The sequence below is a fragment of the Protopterus annectens genome, chromosome 6.part0 (assembly GCF_019279795.1).
Source record: "Protopterus annectens isolate FY-2018-M chromosome 6.part0, PAN1.0, whole genome shotgun sequence".
Classification (NCBI taxonomy): Eukaryota; Metazoa; Chordata; order Ceratodontiformes; family Protopteridae; genus Protopterus; species Protopterus annectens.
This window is the reverse complement of record NC_056737.1, coordinates 272,647,265-272,667,264: the sequence shown is the minus strand read 5'-3', so window position 1 is coordinate 272,667,264 and position 20,000 is coordinate 272,647,265. Positions and strand designations below refer to the sequence as shown.

The following is a 20,000-nucleotide window of genomic DNA, read 5'->3' as shown; positions in this document are numbered from 1 at the left end:
CCCTGTATTGAAGCTCAGAGCAGCTAAACTATAGCTAGACTTAAAGCTATTTTCACTGTGGCCACTAGATGGAGGATTTGATTTACTAATTTTACAGAAGAATGGTGTTTGTATATTTACATTTTACATTAATTTTTATAATGGTAGTGTTGTCGCCTCACAGTAAGACGTTGTCCTGTTCGATTCTCAGCTAGAGCGTCTTCTGTATGGAGACATGCATAAATGGGCGTACCTTTGTTGAAGGTTGTGCGTCGGGGCCAGCAACTCGGCACGTAAAAATCTACTGCCAATCATTAGCGGACCGGAGTTCCGCTGTGGCGACCCCTAACCAGGAAAAGCCGAAAGACGCAACAACATTAATTTTTATAATTATACATATAATAAATTGTAAGTATTTATTGGAAGTTTATTACTGCCTTTTACAAAAGTTTTAAGTATTTATAGGTTAAAAGTTTATAAGTTTTTAATGCTTTTTAAATGGTTTTAAAATGTCATTAACTGTATTAAAAATGTGATTGGTTGACAGTTTAGCAGATGGTATTTAAGGCAAATTAGTGGATTATTCCTTGTCTGATGAAGTCTTTTGGATGGCCGAAAACATATTTGTATTGACAACGTTAGTTTAATAAATCAGCTTCCTTTGGGCTTTATTGTGTGGCCATTCGTTTACACAGCTTGTTCTCTGTGTTGGTGTGCCTCATGCTTTGACATTTGTTTTGAGTGTTTTTTGGCACACACTCTTGTTGGGTTATTGTTTTTATGGAGGCAATGGAGAACTTATCAGGCAGCCCCAGGGAGGGCACCAGTGCTGTTGAAAGCATGCACGAATGGCTTTCAGGAGTGGAGGGACAGCTGACACAACTTGTGGCATTGCTCAGCCAAAAACAGAGCGTTGGTGGTGATGGTGAGAGAATTTCCAGGTATTCGTCACAAGGGAATACCGTTTTAGTTAACTGACTTGTCCGGTTGCCATTCATTGTTTCCAGGCAACCAGGAGAAGTGGCTTCAGGGCAATGATGTCGCCACGTAAGAGACACTGTCTCAGGACCTGGGGATGGAAGAAAATCGACGGTTTGAAGGCAGAGATGACTGGGAACACTCGCAGCATTCTTGAAAACAAAATACTTCTCTTTCTAAAAATTGAAAGAATATACCAAAGTCGACCACAATGACACTGGAATGCGTGGTAGCGATCATAAAGAGACTGGGGATACAGTTGGAGCTAATGAAGGAGCAGAAATTACTGAAACGGACTGGGGTAGGGGAAGTAATGTTTTCAATTGGTTAAACACCAACAAATCTTTCTCTAACTACGTGTTTCAAAGCCATAATGTTGAATTTCAAGATGTTCACAGTTATAAGTATAATGTCAACCATTTGCATGATTTAATGTTTAAGTATAAAAGTTTGTGTTTAGATAATAGCTACTTGAAAGTGTGTGTGGGCAGAGGGATAGTACCTAAAGGAGTAAGTATCTGAATAATGTCAGGGAAGGCAGTGAGTTCCATCAGGAACTATTACAAATTTTCAATAACTGTGGTATAGAGATAGTGAAGGCCATTATTAAGGAGAATGACCATGAAAAGTACAGTTGTGTACACTTACCATAAATGTAGATGTTAAGAGTGTATTCACTATTACAGTCATTACATTAGGGTAATCTGCTGGCAGGTTGTCCTCAGTTGGCCTGATTAACAAAGTCTTGGGTCCTGCATCGGTTGCTGTCCCTTCTTACATGACGTCAGGGGTATAAAACATGCAGCCGATGCAATCAGTTTTTCTTGCCCCAGATGTCAGGTGCCCCCCCAAATGGGGAGCAAAATATATATATATATATATATAGATATATATATATATATATATATATATAAAAACACAAAACATATACCTCCAAACAAAAGCAAATACACCAAAAAGGCTTTTAAAGATAGTAGCAGAAATGAGAGGTGTAGTTAGAGAAAAACAGGGGGCTGGAGGGTGGGTAACCAGGACTGTAACAGTGAATACACTTGAACATCTAAATTTATGGTAAGTGTACACAACTGTACTATGTTCTTCATGTTTCACTGTTGCAGTCATTACATTTGGGTACAATCCCAAAGCTATGGTTGGGAGGATGGATTTATACAGCATTAGGAGCAGCTATAAGGCCCTGCAGGACAGCAGTGGCAAAGCCAGCTCTGGATTTAGAGAAGAAAGGTAAATGGTAATGTTTGGTGAACATATTAACTGAGCTCCAGGTAGCAGCTTCTAGAATGTCTCTGGTAGGAACCCCTCTGAAAAAGGCTGCAGAAGCAAATGCAGCCCTGGTGGAATGAGATTTGATCTCCTTGGGGATAGATTTACTATGGTGCATATAGCAGAAATGAATACAATGGCCTATCCATTTGGAAATAGTCTGCTTTGAAATAGCCTTTCCCTCTGCCCCTGCAGCAAATGCCACCAATAGTAGTTCAGATTTTCTTAGAGATTTTGTCCTGTTTAAGTAGAATCTAAGTTGTCTGTGTACATCCAATGAATGCAGAATCCGCATACCCTTGTTCTGTGGATTGGGAAAGAAAGTTGGCAGATGAATGGTCTGATTAAGAGCCACACTGGATACCACCTTAGGCATAAAGGATGGATTGGTCCTGAGAGCCACTCTGTCCAGATGAAAAATAATGAAAGGCTCCACTGTCATAACAGCCTGTAATTCTGAAATCCTTCTAGCTGAAGTGACTGCTAAAAGGAAAGCTGTTTTCCAAGAGAGAAACTTTAGGTCTGCAGTAGCAGCTGGCTCAAAAGGAGGTAGAGTGAGTTTTTCCAAAACAAAATTGAGGTCCCATGCAGGAGTTGGTGCTCTCCTGGGAGATCTTAAATTTTTGGCCCCTCTGAGATACAGCTTTAGCACAGGATGAGAGAAGAGGGGAGGTTCTGTGTTGTAATGAGCTGAAATGGCAGAGGCATGGATTTTTATGGAAGAAAACGATAGGCCCTTGTGAAGCATCTCAGTTAAGTATTGCAGAATCTGAGGAATATTGGGCATTGCTGTGCTTATTCCTTGTGCTTGGTTCCAGGCAGAGAATCTTTTCCATTTGTCAGCATAAGATTTTCTAGTACTAGGTCTTCTAGCCTCCAAAATGACATCCATCACAGGTTTGCTGAGAGATATCAAGGGTGAAATTAGTTGATTAGCCACGCTGCAAGATTCAAAGTTTGGAGCTAAGTGTGCAGAATTTGGTAGTTCTGCTGAGACAGTAGGTAAGGTGTCTGAGGCAGGTGCCACTGAGGAAGGTGTGACACATTGCGCAGGAGTGGGTACCCAGTGTTGGCGAGGCCAGTCTGGAGCAATTAGAATAATTATTGGTTTGTCCTGTCTGACTTTTAGTAGGACTTTGGAGAGCAGAGGCAAAGGGGGGAAAGCATAGACTGATAGGTTTTTCCAGCTGAATGATACAGCATCTACTTTCCAATCTGGGGTGAGGCAAAAGATCTATATCTGGACTCCCCCATTTGCGTGTCAACATGTTGAAAACTTGTGGTTCCAGTTTCCATTCGTGTGGGTCCATAAGATTTCTGCTTAGTTCATCTGCCAGAGTATTTAGCTTTCCTGGCAGGAATTGAGCTTGTAGATGTATTTGATAAGTCAAAGCCATGTTCCACAATGCCATGGCTAGTCTGCAAAGGGGGTAGGAATGTGTACCCCCCCCCCTGCTTGTTTATGTACCACGACTGTGGTGTTGTCTGTCTTTATCAGTAGTTGTCCTGGTTGAAGGTAGTCCTTGAAGGCTGTCAGAGCATTCTGTACAGCTAGCATCTCTTTCTGATTGATATGTAGGTGCATTTGATTTGGGCTCCATTTGCCCTGAATGCATTTCCCTGCCAGATGAGCCCCCCAAGCATAGTCTGATGCGTCTGTAGTTAGGGTTTGGGTGGCAGGGAGTGGACTGAATGACAGTCCCTTGTTTTGGTGGCAGTCTTCTGCCCACCATAGGAACTCTAGTTGCAGGCAAGGTATAATGGGAATCATTGTTTCCAGGTTGTGACAATGTTGACTCCATAAACTTTTTAAGTACCAATGAAGTTTCTTCATATGCAGTCTTGCATATGGAATTAGAAGAATGCAGGAGGCCATGAACCCCAAGGCTTGCAGAATTTGCCTTGCAGATAGCAGGGTTTTTGTGGCCACCTGTTTGAATTAAGCCACCAATTGAATTTGTTTTTCTGGCGTAAGGTAAGTCATCTGGGCAGTTGTATTCAAGCTTGCACCCAGGAATGTAATTTTTTGAGAGGGTACCACTTGTGATTTTTTTTCGTTTATGGTGTGCCCTAGACAAGTTAGAACCCTTTTTACAAAAGCCAGATGCTTTAGAAGAATGTCCTTGTTTTCTGCCTGAATTAGACAATCGCCCAGGTATGGATATATTTGAATATTTCTTTGCCTGCAAAATGCGATTACTGGAGCCAGGCAACTTTGTGAAGACCCTGGGTGCAGTAGATAAGCCAAAGGGCAGTGCAGAGAACTGGTAATGCAAGTAGCCTGCTTTGAAGCGGAGGTGTCTTCTGCAAGATTTCCCGATTGGGATATGCAGGTAAGCCTCTTAAGTCTAGAGTTACCAACCAGGCATCTTTGCCTAGCATCGGTAGTAACTGTTGAAGAGTCAGCAACTTGAATTTTGGAATGTCCAGAAATGTATTTAGAATGGGTAAGTCCAGAATTGGACGCCTTGATTTGTCTTTTTCGGGTACCAGGAAAAGTCTTGAATAGAAACCTTGTCCCTTTTCCTCTTCTGGTACTGGTTGAATAGCCCCCATATTCATGAGGGACAGAACTTGTTTCTGGGCCTCTGCCCACTGATTTGGAGGCAGATCTGGCCATCCGTTTGGGATTGGCAATGTGTGGAAATGAAATCTGTATTACTGGGATACTATATTTGAAACCCATTTGTCCTGGGAAATCAGTTGCCAGTTTCGTGCATGAAGTGCCAGTTTTCCCCCCAAAGGGGCGGCCAAAAGGTAAGTGCTTGGTGACTGTAGAGGAAAGTCATTGAGAACATTTACCACAGGGAGGTACCTTGTTGCTTCCAGATTTGGAGGTTGAGGCACCCCATTGTTTTGTTCTAAAAGTTCCTTGTGACTGAAACCTGGAGCCTTTGGTATGTCTGGATTTGACTTGAGCGACTCTCGAGGGAACTGGAAAGGACCAGTTCTTAGCAGGCCAGTGCCTACTAAATCTGGGTGGCTGCACTTGTAAGAAATATTTCACAGTTTGCATAGATTTAGCTTTATCTTCCATCTTTTTTAAAACTTCTTCAGCCTTATTACCAAATAGAATGTCCTGTTGTAAAGGAGCACTCAACAATTTTGCTTTAACATGGTCAGGCAGATTTTGCTCTTTGAGCCAAGCATGCCTTCTTATTACAGATCCAGTTACAGCAGCCATGCAAGAGGCCTTCAAAGAATCAAAACCACACTGCAAAGTACGTTTTCCAACTTGTTCAGCTGAATGTAATAAATCCTGCAACTCTTTTTTTCCAACACAGTCCGAGATCAACATCATTTTCTGTTTAAGTAGTCCCATGACATGCTGCTGATATTTAAGCATATGAAATTGACAGTTTAAAGCCCTGATTGCCAAGGTTGCAGATGTGTAAAAGTTCTTAACCCATCTATCCAATGCCAAGGTTGCAGATGTGTAAAAGTTCTTAACCCATCTATCCAACGCCCTGGAATCTCTATCAGAAGGGGTAGGATTTTTAGCAGTAGAGGCCTTAATGCCCTTGGGACCCAGAGAAATGGTTTCAGGATCAGCAGTAGTGTTTTTGAAAAGGAATTTGTGGGACTCAGGAACGCTGTAGTATCTGTCTGGCTTACTAGGAGCCGGAGGCAGAGAATCAGGAGTCATACAAGATTCTGAAAAACCATCATCAACAATGTCTACAACAGGAGGTATAGCCAAAGGCCTATGTTGAGGAAGAAGAAGAAAATCCCTAAGTCTCTTTTTAGATTCAGAGAAATCCTGACTTTCCCAGTGGAAGTGTTCCCTTAAGGCATGTAAAGTTTCTCCGAAAGAGAAATCCTCAGGGGGAGAAGCAGAAGGGATGGAATCTTCTGCATCAGAGTCCTCATAAAGGTATAGATAAATCCTGTTCAGAAGAAGAATCAGAAGAAATAGAAACCTGATCTGAAGATTCATAGTCAGCGCCTTGCCTAGGCCTCTTAGCAGGAGGGGGATGGCTACCCCCTGATCAAGGTAATTAAATCTTCAGCCATTTTCATAATTTGTTTTTTAGGCATTGGGGCCTGCACACGTGGCCCAAGCGTCGGTTTTTTAGACACAGAAGTAGATTTTGGCCTTAGTTATGAAGATGGCGTTGGTTTAATATACAAATTTTTAGGCCTGAAAACACCCTCAGAAGCCGGTGCCTGCACAGCGGCTCCGGACCCATCTAAGGTGGATACATCCGCGGGTTCAATACTTAAAGCATCTTGAGGCATACCGGTCTCAGTAGAGGCCTGCAAATCAAAAGTAGCGAGTATCAGGGGCTGCGAAAGCACCTGAGTACCGGCGAACTAGCGACTGGTTTAGGAGAAGTGTTGTCGTCAGTTTTGGACCTCAACAGTTTGTCTCTGTCTTTTTCTTTGCGTTTTTTAGGTATTCCGGTAGTCGGATTGCTAATCAACGTCATTTCTGGATAGTTAAATCGTGAACCAAAATATTTAGAAGCAAAAATATATCGACGTTTAATAGTGCATTGATTAAATCTAGCACAAAACCGACAGCAAGGTATGTTATGATCAGGGCCCTAGGCAAGGAATACAGTACAAATGAAAATCCTTATGAGGTATTTGCTTCCCACAAGTAATGCAATTATTAACGTTTACTGACATCGGTAAGGAGCAAGAAAAAGTTTCCCCAATGGAGTACTTTGCTTTTAGTTGAAGACTTCGGTACTGAAACTCGAAAACGAAAATTTCAGGAGTTGACCGACTGGCACTTGCGAACTGCTTCTGCTTTGGGGACCGCACAGCAAGAAAGACTGATGTAATAGTGTCGGCTGCATGTTTTATACCCCTGACGACCTGACGTCATGGAAGGAGGAGACAGCAACCGATGCAGGACCCAAGACTTTGTTAATCAGGCCGACTGAGGGCAACCTGCCAGCAGATTACCCAAATGTAATGACTGCAACAGTGAAACATGAAGAACATCAGGGAAATTATTGACAGCAATTAAAGAAGTGAACAATTTATCAATGATTTAAGGTTCACTGTTGAAGAGGAAAATGCTAAGTATTTTAATATGAAGGACAAAATTGAGGATAAGTGTAAACTGATTTACTTAAGGAAATGCAAAAAATTAGATAGGGACATTATTGAATATAGGGACAAGATATGTTATCCTAAACCAAAAAAGGATGCATTTAGGAATCATCAGAACACTGACGCCTCTACTGGAGACAGATTTTTTTCAGCCAATTTAGATTCCATGGGATATCACGAGGACACTAGGGGAAACCTTAGTAGTCATGGAGAAGGTTATGATCTGGATAATTTGGATGATTTTCCTGATTTCAGATGATCCGAGAGAACTAAGAGGCAAGGACCAATTAATTATTATCATAACTATTGAGGAGGTTACCCAAATGGGAATAATTACTAAGCCCAGACAGGAGTGGGCCCCTGGGTTATACATCTAACCAGGATAGTAATAGAATTTAAGCTATAGGGAACAAACACATTTTTCATAATTTTAGTATTTATAATTATAGTGCTGAGGAAGTCAGCCCGAACCATTTTAAATTACTTAGCAAAGGCCTAAAATTTGTTCCAACTTCATCTAGCAAGATTTCACAGACTCTGACTGATTTAAAAATGTTTGTGCGTAAAAAGATCCTTGAACTAATATTTAATAATGGAACAAGACATAATTCCAATACCATTACACCTGTTAGGAAGAAAAGTATTTACAACCCTCCAACCACAACTAAAGAATTTTGAAATACAGGTAGAAGAGATCAGATCTAGTTATAAGGAAGGAAGAAAAATCTTTAACCTCACTAAAGAATAAAATCAGTTATTAGTTTCACTCAGAGAAAATCATTATTTAAGAGTTATGAAGCCAGACAAAGGGGGAGGGGTGGTGCTTATGGATGACATCATATACTCTGCAAAAATGTTAGATATGCTCAATGACATGGATAGATGTGTTAGGGTTTCCAGGAACGAAATCAGTGCAGCATATCGTAAGACAGATTTCATGTTGGTAGAAACTCTAAATGAAGGTACTACAAAACTCCAGAAATATTTCAATATCTGACTATAGACAAACCCAAGCTACCATCTATTTTTGGGATGCACAAAGTTCACAAAAATGTCGAGGATCCACCCCTCAGGCCCACTGTGGCAGCTAGATTTTCCAAAACACACCCTCTTGCTAAATATTTAGATGAGGAGCTAAACAAAGTTTGGACAGAGAGGGAGGGGATCCTGAAAGATTCCTGGGATTTTTTGAGAAGTGTTATTTCATGAAGAACTTATTGTCACCTTGGACATTCATGATTTATTCAATGCGATACCTCATACCATAGGGGTCGAATGGTATGAGGAAGCTAAGGTTTAAGGGCAATATTCAGCACGAGAAAGTCCGTCTTTATTTAGAGTTGATGGAACTAGTACTCAGAAATAATTTTCTATTTTATGACGGAGATTTCTTAAAACAGACTAGTGGCATAGCAATGGGAGCAAGTTGTGATCCCATGTACACCAGCCTGATGCTTTCTACCTGGGAAGATAAATGCATACTAAATTCCCAATACAGTCAATACTGAATTATCGTCGATATTTGGATATATGTATTTTTTGGGTGGGACCTAAGGAAAATCTACTGGAGTTTATTAACTATATCAATAATACTACCAAATTTTTAAAATTTTCCCATAACATTTCGAAAGACTTGAGTTTTTAGATGTCTCATTAGAAAAAATAGTGGAGACCAAGTATTTTAAGTCCAACATCTTCAGGAAAAGTACATTTTCTAACTCCTATCTCCACTATACAAGTGCCCACCCCGTTTCTCAAAAGACAGGAATAGTGAGGGGGCAAGTCATTAGGAGTAGTAGGATGACATCTGATGACAAGGACTTCGATTTAGAAAGTAGAAAATTGAGACAAATGTTCTTGGAAAGAGAATATCCCATCTCCTTTATAGAGGGGATTACGGAAGAAATAAAGATAGAAACAACATACATATCAAACAAAATATTTATCACAATGCTCCAATAATTTATGGTACGAAAATTTCCATGGCTGCTTCTGCGGACGATCTGAATATTTACTGCACAACACCTGTCTCAGATATTAAGAAAATATTAAAAGCTGTGGAAGACTTTGCAAATAATCTAACTACAAAATAAATAAAAAAAAACCAAGATATTCCCGTTAAAGACGCCTACACCCTTCTCGCTTTTACCATTGGTAGGTCAGGTAAAATCCGAAGAAAAAATAAAATATTTAGGGGTTGTTTTTTCAACAGATAACAGAGACTTTTACGTAAATAATGTTAAGTTAATTTGGGAGCAGATGGTCTCTGATTTAAAAAGATGGAATAATCTGAAATTACCAATAATGGCAAAGACCTCAATTATTAAAATGAACATACTTCCCAGAATATTATATATCTTTAGAGCTACTCAAGTTCAAATTTCTAGGAAATTCTTCAAACAACTTCATACAGAATTAGCTAGATTTGTATGGGAACCTAGAAAAGTTAGGATATCTTATGACAAACTGATGACTCCGAAAAACAGGGGTGGGTTAGAACTACCGAATTTTGAAACATATTATTTAATAATAAATGCTAATAGAATTCTAAGAGTAGTTAACTTTGATAGGTTTAATTTGAAATGGGCTCCTAAGTGGTTGATTCTGAATCATAAACATGTTGTTGGACTGGGTATTAATTGTAAGGCATTACCTTTTTTAAATAAAGATACCCTTAAAATGTACGCTTTGATGGAACATATCAGAATATATATAATATCAGTACAAAGTCTGTTTAACTCACTAAATCTCTTACAATATATGATGATTTTTCAACCATTTCATAAGAACCCGAATTTGAAAATTGGTAATCAGTTGACAGACCTTAAGAAATTCCCACTTATAAGTGACTTAACCATACTTGATTTATATCCCTTTCTCTGTATCTCAATACATGACATGCTAAAAGAGATGGATCTCCCTAACTCGTATTTAATTATAATAAGACAGTTAAAGGACTTATCAATAAGCTATTTTAGTAATAGGAATTTCAAAATTAAAGAAGAAGATTTAAACATTTGCCTAAACTTATGGCAAACTCTAACACAGGAATGTAAATATATAACAGCCTCATATAGTTTGATGAAAGATGTGAAATACAATAACCAAATACTTTTATCCAAATACTGGAAGGAGAAATTGTTAACGATTGAAGATAGTAAAATAGTGAAAGCAATTAATTTAACCTTAAAATCAGTGTCCCTTCAAAAGTTATTATTTACTCAGTTGATATTTAATAATGCGTATTTATACGCGTCTCACTTTACATAAATTTAACTCAAAAAATTCACCCAAATGCCCATATTGTACAGATCAAACGGCTGACCTTTTACACATGTTCTGGAGTTGTAAATGTATTTTTAAACTCTGGAATTCTTTGAAATTCCAACTACAAAAAATGGGATATCAGTCTACACTTTCTTGGGAGTTTATGATTCTGCATATTCCGCAAATTAATTTGGATAGATCCCAAAGGATCATACTCGTAAATATTTTTTTGTTAATGAAGCTGTATATAGCGACAAATTGGTTGAATCCATCCCAGACTTCATGGGAAAACTTTAAGAGTGTAGCGATAAAACATATCTTAGCACACAAATTACTAATTAATGATCATAAGAAAAGTGTAAATAATACAAAAATATGGGAGCAAATCTTTAACATTGTCTTAGCTTAAGGTTCCAATCCACTTTTCTCCGGGAAGTACAGACTAATTATGGAGTTTTCTATAGATAAGCCTTATATTGATACTAGATTTTTACTTTTTTTCTGTAATACCTATTTAGAAGTATATATTTATGTATAATGACTCTATGCAACTGTTGGAAGCATTCATGTATATATTGTAAATATGTTGTAGTATTGTATTAACATTTGGAAAAAAAAATAAAGAATTATTATTGAAAAAAAAAAAAAAAAAGATAGAAACAACAAATTTGCCCTAATATTAGGGAAGCCCTTAACCTCTGAGTTAAGAAAGTTCAGGGTAGATCAGACTGATACTAATTGGAGTAGTAATTTCATTCTGAATTTTAGTACTGAATCTACTTTGATCAAAAACGTAGTGAGTACCAACTGGAACAAATTTAGTAATTTTTCAGATTTGACTAACATTTTTGATGAACCTTTTAAGATTCACCTACAGGAAAGGTAGAAACATTAAGGAAGTCCTGGAGAGCAAAAAGAAAAGAAATGTTGCTAAGAGAGTGGGAACATTTAAATGTGGGAGATGCTCACAATGTTCTTTCAAGGGCAATCATTATTTCTATCCAGAAGAGAGAAAGAAATAGAGACAAATACATATTGTAATTGTGAAACTGTAGGGGTGGTATATATTGCAATGTGCGATACATGCGCAGCCTTTTACGTTGGAAAAACTACTAGGAAGTTTAAAAGACGCATATATGAGCACATGAATGATGTCAAAAACAAAGATGAGAATAATGCTTTGTTTAGACACATTACCTCTTGTCCTTCAGCAAAATTTCATTCTTTTGTGGTAGAAAAAGTAGAAGTGGATCCATGTGGGGGACCATGGGAGACAACTACTGAATATCAGGAGTTGTTTTGGCAACTCAAACTCGATGCGAACAAGAAATATGGATTAAATGATTTTATTTCCCTGGCCCCTGTACTGAAGCTCAGAGCAGCTAAACTATAGCTAGACTTAAAAGCTATATTCACTTTGGCCACTAGATGGAGTATTTGATTTACTAATTTTACTGTAGAATGGTGTTTACTGCGGTGGTGGTGCTGCGGTAGCGTTGTTGGCTCACAGTTAGACGTTGCCCGTTTGATTCTCAGTTAGAGCGTCTTCTGTGTGACGACATGCGTGAATGGGCGTTCCTTCGTTGAAGGTTGTACGTTAGGCCCGGCAAGCCAGCACGTAAAAATCTACTGCCAATCATTAGCGGACCGGAGTTCCACTGTGGCGACCCCTAACCGGGAAAAGCCGAAAGACAACAGTAGAATGGTGTTTGTATATTTACATTTTACATTATTTTTTTATAATTATACATGTAATAAATTATATGTATTTATTGGAAGTTTATTATTGCCTTTTACAAAAGTTTTAAGTATTTATAGGTTAAAAGTCTATAAGTTTTTAATGCTTTTTAAATGGTTTTAAAATGTCATTAATTGTATTAAAAATGCGATTGGTTGACAGTTTAGGGGATGGCATTTAATGGAAATTAGTGGATTATTCCTTGTAATGGCTGATGAAGTTTTTGGATAGACAAAAACGTATTTGTACTGACGTTAGTTTAATAAATCAGCTTTATCGTGTGGCCGGATCGTTTGTACAGCTTGTTCTCTGTGTTGCTGTGCCTTGTGCTTTGACATTTGTTTTGAACCACACTAATTTGATATACATACAAGATGAGTTTACTTTAACCTCTTCCCCTTAGTAGCCCAATATCCCATTATACTGCTTATTTCCTGCCTTTATCTTGTTACAATACAAACTCAGATACAGTCCAGTTGGAGCAAAAATACTTTCCTACTTCAGCGTCATCATTGTCAGTCACTGATAAGGCTCCCCCAACTCACATTTAAAGTTCCTCTGCATAATGTACAGAGCTTATTTACAGTGCAACATGCACTTGACATCAAAAAATCAGACCTATTACCAAGAAAAAAAACTTTACGTTTACGTCTTCAGTTCCTTCATTATCCTTCTAAATGTTAATTACAAAGCATACTGTACAATCCTTCTACCAGCTTAACACAGTACACAAACTTCCAGTTGTTTTAACTCCACTTCCTGCAGAAGCACAGTTCTCATGTGCAAACTGCATCTTACTGAAATACACTTTACAGTACATCCGTTTATTTAGAATTGTTTACTGGGGTAATGCACTAGCTAATATTGACCGATTTCAGGCTCAGCCAGAGTGAAATATAAAATATTTCAAATAAAAAAATGTAAGCAACAATTGTAGGTCAGACTAGTTGCACAGAAATTTTCGACTACTTTTATTGCTGGCTTTCTTCATCATCTCAACCATGCAGCACTGATCTCTGGTTCAAGTCCAAGTGAATCCTGATTTTTCTCGTCGGCTTCCAGCTTTTTTCTGTTGCTCGATCATTTTTCCTTTCTAACAAAGAAAAAGGTTTTACTGGCAAGTTCAGTCTATGTGCTGTACCAATGCCAAAGGAATGAAAAATAGAACCCTCTACCACTTGCTAGCTCACTTTTGCTGGGTAAACCTTTCTTTCCTCCTTCAGCTGTTCTGTATCCAAAAATGTCTTTGGTCACTCTGGAAAAAATATCCTGAACACAGCAACTTGAAATATCATTCCTACCTCTAGAAAACCTTCAACTGCAGGGATAAACCCACTTCTGTTTTGCCTAAAGTACAGTGAATACTTTTTATCCTTGGACACTCTGGTGATCCCAAATGAAAATCCTTCGCCCTTCTGCCTCAGTTTTGTCAGAAAAAGCTCCTTCTACTACGACTGCATCTTTACAGGTAGAGGTCTTGGACAAATTTGGAGCAAAGCCACCGTGTGCCTTTCAATTAACAAATCCTCATGTGGAATACTAGTTATGTTGCTTATTTGTACGTTCATAAAATTAATAAATGTGTTTATTTTCAGTTTCACTGGTACAGCAGCAAATCTCTTTTTTCTCTGAAAGCTCTGTCGTCTATCTCTATTTTTTGAGGCAATTCTTTTTAAGAAGCCTCATATTCAGCCAGTCTTTGTCATTTCAGCCTCAGACTGTTGCAGTTAAATAAACTCATCTAAATTGTTACTTAAAGCTTCTTTTCTTTCCAGCCTTTTGTCGTTTGTATGTATGCATTTCTCCATTGTTTCACTTATTTTAAACACCTCAAATGCATTGGATTTATTTTGTACATTACTGGAAGTCATCTGTATTGAGGCTGAAACTGGAAATGCTTTTTCTGAAGAGCTGCAAGGTTCTTCACCACCACTGCTTTCTCTCCTTTTCTTATTCATTTTATTATACTAACTGCCTTTTGCTGGCTTTCACAATGGGACATCTCTAATTAACCTCTTGATCAGACTGCAGTCATCTTGCAGGAAGCCCCCTTGTCTTTATTCTGCACTGGTGGTTGCATCTGTGTTTGCTGTGGGACATGATAGCACCCTCCAAGGGAGGGCTTGAGTTGAAACAAGGCTTCTTCTGGGGCTGTAAGTTTAAATGAACCTCCAAGGCAAAGCAACTTTCATTAAAGTTGGATAAGGCAACTTAAAATTAAACTTCAACTACGACTAGAAAGCATGCACTCATTTCATTGTTGCTGCACAGAAATCTTCATCACAAATAACCAGAGTTCCCACCCTCGTAATCTTGTCAGAGGTTTGCATAGCTGACACTACCTATTCCTTTTGCATGTTAAAAGCAAAAGTGGTCAAAACTGGTCTTGGGATAGGTTTCATGTTCCACAGTAGTCCAACTGCAAAACACAGGACCATTCAGCAATCATTCTTCATGCAGTAGGAGTCAGTCACTACTCCTTTGGATACCAGTCAAGTGACTATTTTTTCCTGAAGCTCTGTCTCATTTCTTGGTACTTAGATTAAATTTGCTCCAGCTTCATTTCAGTGGCTGCAAGTCTGTTTAAGCTTAGTAAAGTATTGTTTAATTTGGATGAAGTAATAAGACAGTTTTTCTTCTGATTTCTCTGCCAAATCTGCAAGCTGGCTACTTATTTTATTAACCTCTATTAAAATAATATATACTATGTCTCCTTGAAGCAGAAACTGAGGTAGAGAGAAAAGGTGGTTTAACAGCAATGCTTCCATGTGCAGCTGATTAAATCACATCATGTGTAGAAGGACAGACTTTATTGGGTACATTTCGTTCAGTAAATTTTCTTTTATTAAAGACAAAACAAAAATCACAACATGCCAGACAGCTTCAAAACAACAGCCACTCATTCTAAACATTTAACTTTTAGATTTAGGTGAAAGTTCAAAATCCCAAGCTACATTTTCCCCTCACAGTCAGAATTCATGAGTGGGCATTTTTGTCACCATTAACAGTGGCTGAGAAAGTTATAATAATGAAATAGATGTCAAAACTGGAACCAAAGGTAGCTTGGCTCAGTAACAAATTGATAAAGCCATAACTAGGACCATGATGACCAAACTTGAGCACTAGAAAATCTGGCAGGAAAGGGTAAAAATAGTGGCAAATGCTACCTCACCCACTTGGGAGGGAGGGACTGATGGAACAATCATTTCACTGCATGTACACAGAAGCTTGCAAATGAAACAGCTGTAACCAGAGACACTGACAAGGCTTAACGAGCTTCTGACAGCCCTCATTTGTATAAAGGTGGGCGAATTAATTTAGAAAAAGAGAGTACAGTACGTCCTTGCAGTGATGTGGATGCTCATGTCAGTCACCAAGGAGAGGAGGCTGGGCCTACAAAATCCTGACGACTGGTCTCCACAACTGACTCTTACCTTATGGGGAACACATGGGCTGACTGGAGGAAGCTGATGATCATCAGACAGTATGAAGAAAAGACATAACAAAAAAAAAAATAATAATTAGAACAAGCATTGGAGGATGTTTATTTTTGTTTACTGGGAAATTCCGACTGGACACAGGTCTTTTTTCAACAGAGGCCCAGGGAGAAATGCTCCACACAGCAGTCAGAAAAGCATAGTACAAGAGTAGGATTACAGTAATGAAGAAGCACAATATACAGAACAATTATTTACATTAATTGACTATACAATATAAAGAAACAATGTTGGAGTTACATAGAAATAACAGATTTAGGATTATCTGGCTAGAGATCTGGGGTCAGGCTGGGATTTATGTTGACAAGAAATGGTAATATCAGTTATATTTTGTACCAGGCTAGTAGGACCTCTGTCACATAAACATGTTGAGGAAAAGAATTTCAGCGGGGGGGTGAAAAGTAAAATGAGGAATTAGTCGGGTTTGGAATAAGGACATAGGCAGCGTATTTTTAGGTGAGATGCAAGTGTGGTCTTGAATTGATTGCTAGGAATGAGTGTGGTTATGGGGGGGGGGGTGTTCCACAGTCTGGATATGGAGCAGGCGAATACAGCATCACCTGCTGAGTTTTTGGCTTTGGAGATAAGTAGATTTTTTGCTGCTGGAACAAAGAGGTCTAGCGTAGCTGTAGGGTTGGAGGAGGTTTTGAAGGGATGGGATTTTAAGAAGATGGTTTACTAGATTGTGGACTAGTGAGAGTTAATTCAGGTGAAGAAGTTGAGGGAGTTCAAGCCAATTAAGTTCCCTAAGGGAGATGCAGTGGTAGCAGCGATAGGATGCTCCGGTGACAAACTTTGCAATTTTATTGTAGCAAGCTTCAAGCTTGTTTAGGTCTGGTCTGTCTGTCTAACGTTGGTAAGTAAAGAAGAGGTGTAGAGTAAGGTGAAGATTAGTTGGGAATTTGCAACAGAAATTCTGGCTGCCTTGGTGAAGTAATGTTTGTTTCTACACAGTGTGACTAGCTTTCTGTGTACTTTAAGGTAAAAGATACGTAGGTGCCAAATCTGAGACTGTCAGTCTCCACACCAAGTAGTTTGGTGTGATCTACCTGGGAGATGATGGTTTTGTCTTTGGCTAGAATATTAAAAATGGGGAATTTGGATACGTTTGGAGGGAAGGAAGATAAGTAGTTTAGTTTTGCTGGGAATGAGGAGCAGTTGAGCATTGGATAGCCAGCTTTCAACAGATGAGAATGATTCCTGTGTGATCTTTTGGAGTTCTGGTATAGTTGGGGCAGAGCAGATGGAGGTGGAGTCATCTGCATACTGTATGAGCATAGCATGCATAGTGACGGTATGTAGGTTACTTGTAAATAGGGAGAAAAGTAGGGGGCCAAGGATGGAGCCTTAGGGGACACAGTGTAACAGGAAGTCGAGGAGATAGGTGGTCTTTCCAAGCAACAGACTGTTGGCGAGCAGTTTGATAACTGTGGAACAAGTTAGTGGCTGCTTGGGAAAAGGATAGGTTAGAGAGGACAGAGATTATTATTTCGTGTGAGACCATGTCAAAAGCCTTTGATAGGTCCAGAAATGCAGCAGTGGAGAACACGCCATTGTTTTTATGATGGACAGTGTTTGTGAAAGAGAGCAGAGTGGTAGCTGTGCTGTGGTATGGTCTGAAGCCATGTTGGGTGCTGGAAAGGAAGTTTTTAGCTAGGAGATAGTTTAAGACTTGAGAGTTTATGCATTTCTCGAGTATCTGGGAAAGTGGAGAGAGGATGGTGATGGGACGGTAATTGGAAAGTTCAGTAGAGAAGCCGCCTTTATGGACAGGAATGACGTGATATTTTCCATACTGTGGGGACACAGCTTTCTGACATGGAATGATTAATTAAGATGGAAAATGGATATGCTAGGGCATCAGCTGCTATATTTAGGTATTCTGCAGGGAGTTTGTCAACTGCTAGTTTTGTGGGCTGTCAGCTGTTAGTTTTGTGGGCTTAAGCTTTGGCAGAAGTCTCTTGAAATATGAGGTGGGTAATGAGGTGAAGGAAAAAGCAGAAGACAGAGTATTTGGTTTGGGTATGGGGGGGTGAAGGGCTGTGCTGTTCATTTGAAGTTAGGATGGTTTCAGTGAAGTGTTTATTGAACAAGTCCACAATACTGCTGGAGGAGGGGTGTCTATTTTACCTGGGTGAAGGATGGAGTTTACTGTGGAACAGAACTACTTGTGGTTGTGGTGGGAGGAATTTAGGGTGGACTGTTAGTATAGGGTTTTATCAATTTTTATTTGCTTTTTGGCCATATTGCACAGCTCTAGGAAAAATTGCCTAGAGGAGGGGGGGGGGTTGTTAGGCGCCAGTGTTCCCAAGTATTACTGCTTTGTTTCATTAGTACCCTGGTCCTTTTGTTGTAGCCAGGGGAAGTTCTGGCTCTAGCATTTCTTATGGGGGCATGGAAGTTGAGGAAGGTGCTATTGAAAAATGGATGGCTTTGTCTAGATTGAGGTATTTTAGCGGAGCCCAGTTACATTTTTGAAGGGATGAGATAAAGCAGTGAGGGTTGAAGTTTGTCTCGTTTCAGATTTGTGTATGGATGATGGACTTAACACTGGTTAAGTTAAGTTGTCTCTTATGATGAATGTTGGGGAATGATCACTGAGGCTGTCAGGTAGACAGCCAGCTATGTAAGAGTGAGGATTTTTGTTGACTAGTATCCAGTCGAGAATGGTACGATTGCCAGGATTTTTATTTATACGGGGAGATGATTGTATTACTTGAGAGAAACCATGTAGGTTTATGGGGTGGACTGGTGATTGTTACTACAAGATAGCCAGTTTATATTAAAGTCGACGAGGATTATGGTTTCATGGGGTAGAGAATGGTTGGACCCAGTTCAAGAGATTTTCTAGGGGAGGTATGTTTTGACCAGGTGGGAAGTAGCATCCTAGGATGTTGATGGTTTTATTTGGATTTAGTTCAAGATTGGCATAAAGGATTTCTTCGTTCAAAATCTGGGGGGGCAGATTTATTGAGAATTTGGATGTTGATGTGGTGTTTAAACATTAGTGCAACTCCACCTCCTTTCATGGATAGTCTGTCAACAGAGAGGATGTTGTAGCCAGTAAGGAGTATTTCCTCATTTTTGATGTGTGGTTTGAGCCAGGTTTCGGTTAGGATGAGAATATCAGGGGAGTATAAGGTTATGTTGGCATGTAGGTCTTGGGTTTTATTAGTTATGCCTCTGACGTTTAGACACATAAGGAGGTCAGATAGCTTTTTGTTAGAAGTTAACAGTGAGATGGGGCAGTTTTTTGGGGGTAGTGTTGGGGGTGGGTTTGGTGATGGTGGGGCCATGGTTTGGATGGACATCTCCACTGAGGGTAATTTTACAGGGTAATGAGCATTAGTTTTATAAAGTTAGTAAATATCCTGTCATATTTTAGGGATACTTTTTGTTTAAAAGTTGTGAGCGAGTGCATTGGCATTGAGAGTTTTATGGTAGGGGAAATGTAGTTCGTGTATAGGTGTTGGAAGGGGGTTGGAGTGAGGGTGCAGTGATGGTGGCTGGGTGCGATTATTGTGGAGTCTTGGTAGGATGTGAGGTGTGCAGGTAAGGAGTACAATAATCTTAGGTAGTGTTTGTCAGGTGAAAAGTGTGTAAGGAAGTAGGTGGGTATTGTGTGATAAAGGGTGGGACCTCTAACTATTACTTGATTGGTTGATGGCTACGGGTGGGGCTATGGCTAAGAATAAATGTAGATGTAAGCAAGGGTGGGTGGGATTTGGGGGCAGGGTGGGCGCAAAGTGAGCCCATGCAGAGCACGGGCGGAGTGCGGACTAAACCCCCAAGTTATGGCTCACCAAGGCAAGTAATTATCCAGCTAATAATGAATTGTATCGTACTTTATTTTTTTAGCAGGGATTTCTGGTAAGGAAAGGTTATGGGAGTGGAGGGGGCGGATTTAAGAGGAAAGAATTAAGGATAAATCAGTGCTGGCCCGATCGAGTGCACACTACACTTAATTAGCAGTATAACAGATATGTCACATGCATTTATTTTTCTTTTTTGTTTGTAGCACTGAACCAGGAGCCGGTAGCAGTAGTTGTCCGCATGTCTGGGGGGGGGGGGTAAGTCAGCCAGTTGTAGAGGGAAAACTTATTTTTCTTTTTTGTTTGTAGCACTGAACCGGGAGACTGTAGCAGTAGTTATCTGCATGTCTAGGAGGGGTGGGGGTGGGGCAGTAAGTCAGCCAG

At 39.5% G+C, this 20,000-nt stretch overlaps 1 protein-coding gene across 1 annotated transcript in view; it reads right to left on the bottom strand.

Moving 5' to 3' along the window:
- The window catches only part of PALS1 (protein associated with LIN7 1, MAGUK p55 family member), a 2,503,255-nt gene that overhangs the window by 647,586 nt on the left and 1,835,669 nt on the right, over positions 1–20,000 (bottom strand). Inside the window, exon 12 of the mRNA XM_044074024.1 lies at positions 1,642–1,661. Coding sequence (XP_043929959.1) covers positions 1,642–1,661 — 20 coding nt within the window. The remainder of the gene's footprint in view (positions 1–1,641; positions 1,662–20,000) is intronic.